This window comes from Penaeus japonicus, unplaced genomic scaffold (genome assembly GCF_977035675.1).
Source record: "Penaeus japonicus unplaced genomic scaffold, GWHDUDI00000001_assembly GWHDUDI00000020, whole genome shotgun sequence".
Taxonomy (NCBI): Eukaryota; Metazoa; Arthropoda; class Malacostraca; order Decapoda; family Penaeidae; genus Penaeus; species Penaeus japonicus.
The window spans coordinates 32,181,697-32,194,196 of record NW_028234422.1 but is presented as its reverse complement, the minus strand read 5'-3'; the positions used below and the strand labels follow the sequence as shown (position 1 = coordinate 32,194,196).

Genomic DNA, 12,500 nt, shown 5'->3' with positions numbered 1-12,500 from the left:
GAGCTGTCTACGTATAACAAAATGATATCCAAGCAAATCATAGTACACAGTGTGTAGTTCTGGCATCAATGAGTTGATATAGAGGAGTGATAGACTTTCATCTTGGGGCAGTAATAGACAATTTTATTTTGCCATCTTTTTTGAAACCAGGTTTGGGAACAATATGGTAAAGTAATTCAGAATCTGGAATTGATATGTAATTGCCTATATTATGGGAAGTAAGTTAGTATTACTTTAATGCAGATAATGAAAATGTGAGTTAGAATTTGCTCTTTTCTAAGGAATTATTATTGGAAATAGAGTGGCTTTTCTGCACCTGCTAGGGAGTGAAAATCTAATATTGATTTTATTATTTATTCAGAATCCATGATTCATTTGCAGTAGACCCAAAACTCAATCTGAAATTGATTGCAGTCTAGTACACACACACAGTGATTTGTCTGTAATTGTTTCTTTCAAGCTTTTCCACTAAGCATAGGGGCTGCTACATCATATGGTACCGAATGTAACAGTTCTATAGGCTTTGATTAATGTAGTAGCTTCTAATTTATGTCATGCAAATATTTTTTATGAAGGGCTGTTCCACTTATTACCTCCTCTATCCTCTACATTATAAAATTGCAGTTTCATCTAATGACAGAACACCCTCTGATAACTGTGCAACTGATGATGGAACTTCACAATCTGGAAATTAATGGTCTTGAAGCTCTAGAAGATTTACTATTTGACCATCTTCAAGTTGCCATAGGTCCTGCGTCTGGGTTCTTTTTTTTTCATTTCTGAAGTGCTGCTAAGAATCACTTCACATCTTGTAGTGTGGGCTGTGCAGTACAGTTTTATACTATTTCTCACACACACCAATTTCTTGCTTTTTGGCATCCAAACGTTGTATTTCTTCTGGTTTGACAAGGAATTATTGGTGTGGTGTTGATTTTTGTGTCTTGTTCTTTTCACATAATGCTTCCTTTACTGCACCTTTGCATTTGTGTTTCTTCTAAGTTTTAGGCCTATCACTTGAAAATAATCCTTTGTTTGTGCATCAGGGCTTCAGCTTTGGTAGACAGTATGCTTTTCATTGGTAAAATATTGGTAAAGAGGGCATTGCTGTAAGTTGAAATTTCTTTATATGATTTGTAATTGATTGAAAGAATACCATTCTATTTCATATTTCTATGAAATACATAACTGCCCTATTATTAATAAGGATATTGATGGTAAGCTCAAAGAGATATTGAGGCATGAGATATGTACAAACTAATCACTGACCCCATAATTGATAAACATTGATTTTTCACTTGTTTCACTTGAGTGGCTGTGTCAAGGCCCTTTTTTTTTAGTGCTGTGTACTTGGTGCTGGTTGGGTCACATTTACTCCATTTCATTACACTCAGAGGATAAGGATTTTTTGTGTTGTGATGTAAATATAGCTTCTTTAATGATTTTCTCTATTGTTTTATCATCTCTATTCCAACAGGCATTCTTTAGAAATTGTAAGCCCAACAGATGAGCCGTCTTCCCATAGTGGGAATTCAGGGCCAACTGGTTTGGGTGCTGGAGGCCCTGGCATTGCTGTAGGTAATGCTGAAGAGACTCAGGAGGTTCATGGAAATGGTGAGCAAGCTGGAGACTCTTTAGGATCCCCAAGAGTTAGATCAGGAACTACCTCCTCAACTCAGCTGTGCTTATCCTCGTCAACGCCTCAAGTATCTGTCACAACTTTGTAAGTTTGAGTGTTCTTTATCACTGGTTTCATTTATTTTGTCATAATTTTGATGTTTGAAAGTGGCAGGTAAGTCAATCTCAGGCAAAGTAGAAATCCATTCAAGCAGAAACACACACAAATGAACAACAGCCTCTTCATGGAAAGAGGAAAGTGATAATTTATTTTAAAAGATATGAAAAGCATAAGATGAAATTGGAATGGCAGAATAGAATTATATTTTTAAAACTGGACAGCTCTTAATATTCTTGTTACAGTTATGTGGCACTTTACTCATATCGGGGACGCAAAGCAGATGAGTTGGAACTAAGGAAAGGCTATATATACACAGTGACAGAAAAGTGCCAAGATGGATGGTATAAAGGCCGCTGTATAACAACAGATAGAGCAGGAGTCTTCCCTGGAAATTACGTCCAAGTTGCTAAGTATGATATTTACTATAAATCTATGGTCTTGAATTCTTTTGGTGTATTATCTGTAAATTTTCTGCTGTAAATTTAGAAATACTTTATTATCAGTAAAGTCAATTTGGTGATGCAGATTTGACTGACACTTTAGTTTTCCTGTCCACTTTCACACAACAGACCTCAGACAATAGCTGCCTACTTGGCCAAGCGCAATGCTCGGGGGTCATCCAGCCACAACCGGAACAACAGCACAGGGGGGGGCACCTTGGGCCCCAACAATGGTGGGGGTGGAAGCAGCACTCTCCCTTCGGGTGTGGTGAGCTACACACGGCCTAGACCGAGCCCAGGTGGTGGAGCGGATGGCAGGCACGCTGAAGGTTCCCGCGGTGAGAACACGAGTCTGCTGGACACCCCAGTTCACTCTATGGTACCCACTCTGTCCCCAACTCACACTTCGCCGCTTGCAGGGTCTCTCTCCCCAGCGGCTGGTGAGTCATGATTAACATGTGATCCAAGCTAACAAGACCCTTCATCCAGTATCCTGTAGTCCTTTTTCCAACTCCCAACCCCCCCAACCCCCCCTTTTTACTTACTACTACTACTGCTACTGCTACTCTTCCTCCTCCTACTACTACTACTACTACTACTACTACTACTACTACTACTACTACTACTACTACTACTACTACTACTACTATTACTTCTCTCTCTTTCTCTTTCTCTTTCTTTCTCTTTCTTTCTCTCTCTCTCTCTCTCTCTCTCTCTCTCTCTCTCTCTCTCTCTCTCTCTCTCTCTCTCTCTCTCTCTCTCTCTCTCTCTCTCTCTCTCTCTCTCTCTCTCTCTCTCTTCTCTTTCTCTCTCTCTCTTTCTCTTTCTCTCTCTCTCTCGCTCTCTCTTTCTCTCTCTCTCTCGCTCTCTCTTTCTCTCTCTCTCTCTCTCTCTCTCTCTCTCTCTCTCTCTCTCTCTCTCTCTATATATATATATATATATATATATATATATATATATATATATATATATATATTATAGATATAGATATAGATATAGATATAGATATCTCCCTTTCTCACTCTCTTTCTCTTTCTTTCTTTCTCGCTTTCTCTCTCTCCAGCCTTTATGCTTTTGATTTTTCCTTGAAAAATGGGAAAGAAACATGTTTTTTTCTTTCTTTCTTTCTTTCTTTCTTTCTTTCTTTTTCTTTATTTTCATGTCTCTTTTCTTATTTTCTTGATAACTTATTTACCAGTGCTGATGATGTTATTATTAGTCCTAGTTGTAATAGTATTAGTAGCAAGTAGTACTACTATGCTCTGTACCCCATTATATAAAAGGCATCCATTTTTTGTTTAGACCACATGGTTGCTTCACCTTTGTCTTATCACTCTGCCTGCACATCATGCATCCTCGGTGCTTTAGTGTCAGAGGTCATATCTTGCTGTGTGTAATTGCTCTCAGAAGTTAGTGATTAGTAGAGAACGTGGGTGGATGCTTTCAAGACTTTCTTTCCTGCTGGTGCCAGGAGATGGTAGTGATCATAATTGTGTTGATAATTTCTGTCATACAGGAACTATAACTTTAGTATGCCCAGGCTCCTAAGCTATGATTGCATATGGTGCTTGTAAACAGTTGTTATGGTTAAAAGGTGTGTGTGTTGTAAATATAAGACATTATGTTTAGCCATAAAACTTCTATAAGTCATTAAAAGTTTGAACCAGTGAATTATACTGTCATTATAATTTTTGTGTTTTTTTATCTCTTATTTTCATCAAGGAAAAAGACTATCTTATGACTTGTTTTGCATAACCCTATGACTCACTGAACTTAGTCACATATGTCACGGGTATGCTTTTTGACATGAGATTTTGGGCTTCTTGACAGTACAGAAAGTGACAGAAATAATTGTAATATGTACAATTATTGGAATTATATGTGTAAAAATAATACAGTTAATGGAGTAATAATACATAATAATTCAGTTAATGGTAGTTACTTTATCATTATGAATAATGATGAGATAATAGACAATAATACAGATAATAGTTAATAATACAGTTAATGTTAGTTACTCTAACAATATAAATAATGGTGAGAGAGAAAAGTTGGAGTAATTGTTGTGAGAATACATTCATTATTAAAGGTTTTACATAATCAATATTTATGTGCATGTACACAGTAAGTTTGTTTTTCAGAGTTGTAGCTTAATTTCCAGTTTTTCCCACTATTGTGAAGGTATGAAGGGTATCCAGCAGGAGGGTTGTCAAAAAGATCTATGAAAATTATTTGATTTTACAGTTCAATTTCTTTCTCTTCTTTTTTCTCTTTTCAGTTAATTAATTTCCTTTTTTTCATTTCACCTTCTGGATCATGGTGTTTTTTTCTTACTTTCTTTCTTTGATCATTTAGTCTCTTTTTTCTGTCCATTTATTACTTTTTGTTACCCAACTTTGTATTTTTTATATCATTGCTTTTCTTTCACTTCTGTTTACTTTTCTGATATTTTGATTTATTCTTTCCTCTTCTTCCTTCTCCTTTCTGCCAGTCTAGTAATTCCCAATAAAGAAAAAAATTATAATAATAATCCAAAGTTTTATGATTTTAACTGCTGCAGTTTTATTGCATTTAGGAGACACACTTCTTATAAATTAGTAAATTTGGTAATCCTTACTGTGGAGCCTAACCTATGAAAATGAAGATAGCAGTAAGGTAACAAGTTGTAATTTGATAGATTTGTGAAGTTATTTTCCTTGAATACAAGCTGATTTTAAAGAGCATGTCTCTAAGGCTAGCATATAACAAAGAGAAGTATTTTCTAGTTTGCATGACATGCCTGCTCAGGCAAAATTTGATTTTTGCAAAAGCTTCTAACATCTTCATTACCATTCCTGTTTCTTTGATGTTTATAACGGGGAACATAATTGTGGTTATGGGGTGGGGGGGGTTAACAGCAGTGTGATATGATTGGTAAATGATAATAATAGTTGATGTGATGCTTATTATCAAGATTAACCTGTTAAAGCTGGATGACGTGTTATCATGTCTTGGAGTGGCAGATCTTCCTGCCGGGGACACAATATCACATCATGGCTTTTTTGTATGGCCAGCACACTGAGTGGGTAGCTATCACTTCAGTGGGCGAATATCACCAGGTGTTAAGTTTACACATTTTGAAATACCCTGGCGTTATGTCTAGGCAGAGCTATAACCACTAAACAGTCAGCCACCTCCACAGTGGATCACCTGATATTACAAATGTTTAGTGAAGGGCAGGTCATGTAATATTATATTTCATGTATTCTGTGTTGCTTAGTGTAACAAATAATATGGGAATTGTATAGCAATACTGCTGTGTCCCAAATACTTTATTTTCATTAAAATGTACCTGCAAATGAGTGCGCTATGTAACTTTTTGTCATAGAAGAGTTGAAAAATTCATTCAAATATGCATCTCATAATGGACACACCTTGGTATAAAGATTACATCTTTATATAAGAGATTCTCACTATTTTTAATAACATTTACAAATAAGAGTACTGATTTGCTTGAAATTTGACTGTTATTTTATTTAGGTTTTGGTGATAAACTGAATGAATGAAGATGAATGTAAAAAGGAGGACAGTGGAAGATTCAATTTCTCTTATAATAATTTGATAGAGGTCACATTTCCTATAGAAATAGGTAAATTGAATTAGTTTCTGTGAAATGGAAAATTTCAATGCATGTCAATTTATATTTGTTTAGAGTCAGTACATTATTACTAGTAACTTCAGTAAACAAGTAATTGCTTCCTACTCTGACTCTATAACAATGAGCTTTGCACATATATAGGAAAAGTCTCTGCAACACCTTTTACACAGGAATTGTCATTTTGCAATCTGTGGATGACTGAAAAATATACAGTATTTACAGTATTTTTATTATTATATATGTAATGAGCAATTGCTCATAGTCTTTAAAAACTTAAATCCAGCTATGACCAGTGCTCATTTATTCTCAGTCAAATTGATAATAATTGTTAGAAACCACAGACTGCCATATACATTTTCTTGTATACATTTATTTAATTCTATTGCATCTGCATTTAGAGTTTAAGATAATATGAAGATACCAAGAAAAAGGTTAGAGAATGCTTTGTGGTGATAACTGCTGGACTGTATGTGTTCTTTAATCCTCATATCTTTAAGGTCCTATGACCTGTCATTTGCCAAAGACTTCACATCAGGATCACTTGTACCAGCTAGACAATCAGGTGACTGACAGGAGTTCTAAATGCATTATTTAATTTCAACATCTCAGTACCTACATAGATGTGATAATTTTAATCACTAGCCCATTGGTGCCAGGTGACATGATATCATGTCATGCGAGCATTTTGTGCCCACTGGGTGACATTCTATCATGTCACTCAAATATTTCGCTCCAGCTGGGTAATGTCCTATCACGTCGCGGTCTCTCCCTCAGAATGTATGTTTTAGATCATTATGTATGTATATAATCATAAGAGTTCCATTTGAATAAACATTTTTTTTCACTTATGAAAATAATGTAAATAAATACATAAAACTCCTATTATCATTCCATTGAAGCGGGCTAGTGATAAGCGCTCACAAAGGCACATCGCTGCATTGCACAGGGAGAGGTCTCCCTCTTAGCCACTGCATGTGCTTGTTATCTAGCTGGCAGGAGCAGGATTGTGCAAATATAAGCCCTGGTGTGAATAGGATTGGGACCTGCCCTTATATTCCCTGTGCCTAGGTCACGTCTGTGGTCATGGTTAAACTAAAAGTATACCAAAGTAAAGGTTAGGGTGTCTGAGGAGTTCTTGAGCAGCTGGCAAAATTGAAAATTGAGAGGTAAACTAAGCCCTGTGTTTATCATCCACATATCCACAGATATGCCCAAGTGCCAAGGGTTTATGGAGATGAGGAGATTGTGGGTACAGTGTTAGATTAGTTTGTGATTGAATGATACAGCAGTACTTTAAATTATGAACTTTTAGTGACACTTCAGTACCTCATATTGTCTGTATGGTAAGTGATGTAATATTTCTGATTATTTTCTTGGTTTGTGATTAACCCATATGGCATAGGCCACATCTTAAAATGTTCAGCTTAAACTGACCATCTTAAGAAGTTGTGTGTGTTTAATATTATTTTATTGATTTATAGTATGGTATGTGTCTGTATATGATATTTTAGCAATATGATACCAATTAGCATTTAGTATGATACCCTAGTTACATATCTATAGGACTGAATAGCTTTTAATTTCAACCAAAAAAAAAAAAAAAAAAAGCTGTATGAAAGTGAGCCACCCCTGTGAAACATGCTCATCATAGAATGGTTAATGCTTTCTATTTTTAAGAATGTTTTCATTTACTTGGTTTTACCAGCCCCATTACAGGTCCTATTACATCTGTTGTAGCTGGCAAGCATTACTCTCTGATTCACATAATTTGTATACATTTCTTCCCATTGGCTGTACATTTTAAGATCTGAAAACATAAAACCATGTGAGGATATTTTCTATTGATCATTTTATTTCTGGGGTAGATTTAAATTCTTCCCCACCCCATGGACCCCTAAAGGGTCCATTATGATTTCAATCAGAAATACGCAAAATCATCTCCATCTACTTTTAATCAAGGTTTTTGGGAATATACAGTTTAAAAGCCACATTGTGAAACAAAAACATCATAATCATTTTCTAGCTTCATGGAGAATTTTGGTATAGGTTCCCCATGTCTTTATCTAAGTATGAAAATAGTATGCATTTCCTTTAGGGGTTAAGGTATGGTTTGACACGACAAAATTAGATATCTTCTTGTTATTTTGAAGTATTTGGCATTCATATTCTGTAAGTGGTTATTCCATACTTTCTGGATTGTTATTCCTATTCATGTGCATAAATATCTGTCTGAGAGGTTAATCAGGTATTTGGATAACTAAAAATATATAATGAAGGCTTGAAGAATACATATATAAACAATATCTCTTTACTATAAAAGGTATATTATTTTTACCCCATGTCTTGTAAATTTATTTTTCCTATTAAGATTTTGGATTGATTAATCCTTTACTTTATATTTACTTTTGTCATAAAATGCCAAGTATATGCCATGATCTGCTTTATTATACTGGGATTTAGTTACTAGATTTAAATTTTAGCTATTAATTAGGTACTGGACACTCACTGTAGGTGTAGCCTCACCTACAGAGTGCACCAGCATCTGTCAGAATTAATTTCAGATCATGAAAATTTGTTTTCAGCAATTGTTATCTTAGCTGGGAAAAACTAAGGTTCCTTTGTATATATGTGTAGGTCATTAGTAAAAACGAAAAAGAGAAATTTAGAGACTTAAAGAACAAAGATTGTTACAAATTCAGGAATAAAAAGTGTTAAAAACATATTATTCCCTAATATGAGAAACTCTATGTTGAAAGACATTGAACACTGAAAATAAAGCTGTATGGTAAAAGAAAATCTGAGATTGCATGTTCTATGTTATTATGGTTTGATTGTTTTTATAGTTTTTATTGCAGTCATTCATTTAATATAGATATTTTACATCTGTGGTGGAAATGTAATTCAATAAGACATGTAAAGAGTCTTTAAACATGACCTACTTGTATCTCTTTCTTATTGTTTTTTATTAGACAGCAGACAAAAGAAGATGAAGCATTTCAGTAACTAACATAAAGAATGTGTTGATGGACAGGCAGATTCATCAGAGAGCTATAAGTGAAGAAGAACAAACAGACATTGAATTATAATAATAAGTATTTTGTGTGCTACCCCAACATCTGAGTAGAGGTTGTGCTTACCTGTGATTTGTTTTTTTACTTTCTTTCTTTTTTTTTTATATAAGCAGGTGTCTCAGGAAGCAGTAGCCCTCCCTCATCCCTCCCCCCTGAGCTGCCTCCCAGATCAGTGAGTTCTTCCATTGAAAGCTCCGGCCATCGCTCAACAGGCCACACAGCGTCCTGGCATGCTGCGTCACCTTCATCTCAAGGTTTCTCCACAAGTCATAGGTAATGTCCAGGATAAGATTTAACCCTCTCTGGACGGGTGGTACACTACTGTACCGCTCATTCAAAAGCCCGGTGGACGGGTGGCACAATATGGTGCCAGCCATTTAATTGATTTAGGCTTAAGCGTTCGAAAGCCCCGGCATTGTGACATGCAAGGCTGGAATGCCCCCGTCGTGAGTGGGTTAAGTGTCAAGACCTGTTACTAATCAGAATTTCTCTCTCTCTCTCTCTCTCTCTCTCTCTCTGTGATTCTCTCCCACCCATTTATGGGATGTTTTGCCAGCATTTCTTCTTTTTAGTTTTTCTAAATCATAAACAGTAATATATGTGGGTCGTTCAACTTCTTTGTGCCTTAACCCATTCATGCCGGGGGCATTCCAGCCTTGCAAGTTGCAATGCCGGGGCTCTTGAACACATAGGCTTAAATCAATTAAATGATCGACGCCGTATGCCGGCACCCGGCGAACGGGCCCTTGAATGCGCAATACCAATGGTGTACCACCCGGCGAGAGAGGGTTAAGAGAACATTTTAAAACTAAAGCAGAATAAACCAAATGAAAGAAGACAATAAAAAACAGGTTTGATGTTAATAGGTTGTGAGAGAGAATTTTTTTTTAAATAGCTTTGTACATAGAACTTAATAGAATGCAGAGGAAAAAGGATTGGTGGCCAATATGTTGACATGCTTTCTTGTTTTCAGTACTCAACAACAGTCCTATCATTATTTTTGATGTCAATGTGTGCCTATAGGTTATCACCTTTTTTTTTTCTCCTTAACTTATTAACTTAAGTCTTCAAATTAATCATATAATGCAGTTGCATGGATATTACATTTGGTCAGAGCAAAAGGAACTCAAAATTAGTATTGTGTCAGTCTTTTCCCTCTTGGTATAACAATTTATTTCAGTTTTGTTTTTTTTCTCCCCAATCAAAATTTCAGATCTGTAAGTGGATTAAGCAATGCTGTTTCACCTCCACCAAATGTTGCCTTGGGGGATAGTGGAACTGCAGCTGCAGGAATGTTATCTCCATCAAAAACAGACAAGGTATGAGGGAGAGGAATGATGTCAATTTTGTATGGTCTTGTAAAATAATATAGCTATAATTTTGAGAATTGTTCTTGACTATTTAATGTATTTGTTTAAGAAGTTGTGTGATTAAAAGGACATTTTTGTGTGTATATGTTGTTCCTTTTTTTTTCCTTTCTTTGGTCAAGGAAAAAAATATGTGTAACATATGTAATATAATGTGTTATGTGTGTGTGTGTATATTTGGCAGAAGTTTATGTTGTGATGAGACGTCTGTTGTGTGGGAAATATTCTAATGACATGCTATCATGTCAACCAGTGTGAATGGGTTAATTATCTTGCTGCAAGTTTGGCAAAGAATGAGGTATTGTGAAGAATTATATCACCTTTTATTTCATTTGGAATTGAGCTTTATTTTATTTTTATTTATCTATTTGACTGTTAACAGAGAGCTGGAAAGGAGAGATGCAGTGGAAGCAGTGGTGGTATAAGTCTAATGAGAAAATTCACAAGTAGTGGCAAAAAGAAAAGTAAATCCCCACCTCCTTCATACTCCATGGACAATCCTGTTTTTGAAGACTCGACCGTCACATCCAACATGCAGCATGTACACACTAGGTGATTATAGATGAATTCAGGTTGTTTGGTAGTTATATTTGTTCTTTGTTTTTACTTTTTTGTCTTGAGTAATTGTTACTCATAGTGAAATTGATTGTGGTACCTGCATATTTGTGCTTTACTAGACTACTAGAAGCAACAAGATGAATGCACTGGCTTTAAATAAGAAAGTATGGGAATGTCCACTTTTGATACTTTTTAGTAGTCTGAGAGAGAAAGACATGGATAGGAAAGACTTTACACTTATTATAATGTTTGGATTAGATCTGTGTCAAATGAAAGCAGCTTGATTGATTTTCTTGCTACCATTATCATTAAAGAAAGCTTGATTTACCAAACAACATGTATATAGAGGAGAGGATGGGGAGGAGGATCTATATGAAAATTTCAGGAATTAATACTTACAAAGTTAGAATGAATAGTTGTGTAGAGATTTTTCCAAGGCCTCTTTTTACAGAGGAATTATGGCCTTTTCATATTTCAGAATATATTTTAGTATTCATGTCCCACATATCCACATAGTTTTAGTTTGCATGGACTTCAATGTCTAGTATGAGCTTATGGGTGCTAGTTTCTTGTTGTGTTTGTAAACAAAAAACAAACATTTGCCAAAAAAGATCACGGGGCTCACATTCACTCTAAGGTGGTTTTGGAATGCTTGAGCAAGCTCTTTATGTACCATTTTATGTGGCTTGAGTGACCTGGGAAATGTGTAGCAAACAATGTTCTGCATCAATTTATCTGTCTTGTGTTTGACCTTTGAGAGATCAGTTGAGAATTATGTTTTTTTAGGTTGGTGGTAGAAACTTAGTCAAACAGTGAAGGTCTTATTGTTGACCAGTGTCTGTACATCCCTTTCCCTGACCTGTAATCTGCTAAACATCTCTCATGTGCCAATGTTTGCATTGGGAGAGGAAGGGGTAAGTCAGGGTGTTTTTCAGACCTACAGTTGAGTTGGTAAGTACCCAACACTTGAGCTGCACAAAAAGTTTGAAGAGCACCTTCAGGGAAATAACATCATCTTCCTACACCAGTTTCCCTTTCTTTTGCTTTATTCTGCACATGATTGTTTTGTACTCTTTGATATTTTTTTTTATTACTTTTTTCATGTACTATTTATAAATGTTTTGTTCCACATGCAAATGCTACTGATGGTATGAATGGAAATTGAAGAATTTTATTTTTCTGAGACAGAAATTTTCAATACAAATCAATACCAGTCTACTGACAGTTTTTTTAGCAGCTCAAAGCTAAGATCTCACTTGATGTAAGAGACAAAAACAACAGTGCAAAGTTCAATAGCAAGGAGATAAGGAGAGAAGTGTGATTTACGCTTATTACATAGTTACCTCTTATTTGAAGAAAGTACAAGGAAATCACATTTTGTAGAATATATTATTTGTAGGCATCTTGGTGCATCCTAATTATTTAGATTTAGTGTAATATTTGAAATATACCCAATGATTTTATCATACTAAACTAAATCTGTAACAAATGTCTTTATTGAGAGCTAGATATTTCAATCAAATAACTAGCTAGAGAATTACTGTAGTGTATAGTGAAAAAGTATGATGGACTGTTCATTCAGCTGTTGTTTAATTAAAGTAATTTAATTGATGGATATAATAATGAAAATTTATCAAATATACATTGTTGTCATGAAAAAATCAGTGTTCTTTATTTTTCATTTTTTTGTTT

At 35.2% G+C, this 12,500-nt stretch overlaps 1 protein-coding gene across 8 annotated transcripts in view; it reads left to right on the top strand.

Moving 5' to 3' along the window:
• The window catches only part of POSH (SH3 domain containing ring finger posh), a 48,432-nt gene that overhangs the window by 23,649 nt on the left and 12,283 nt on the right, over window positions 1-12,500 (top strand). For 4 of the 8 annotated variants that reach the window (XM_043036634.2, XM_043036635.2, XM_043036631.2 and 1 more), the window contains 6 exons: window positions 1,475-1,720; window positions 1,978-2,145; window positions 2,305-2,513; window positions 8,994-9,156; window positions 10,097-10,202; window positions 10,633-10,802. In XM_043036634.2, the coding sequence (XP_042892568.2) occupies window positions 1,475-1,720; window positions 1,978-2,145; window positions 2,305-2,513; window positions 8,994-9,156; window positions 10,097-10,202; window positions 10,633-10,802 (1,062 nt within the window). Of the gene's footprint in view, window positions 1-1,474; window positions 1,721-1,977; window positions 2,146-2,304; window positions 2,616-8,993; window positions 9,157-10,096; window positions 10,203-10,632; window positions 10,803-12,500 lie in introns of all 8 variants that reach the window. The other 4 variants (XM_086548344.1, XM_043036633.2, XM_086548342.1 and 1 more) reach the window with 2 other exon arrangements.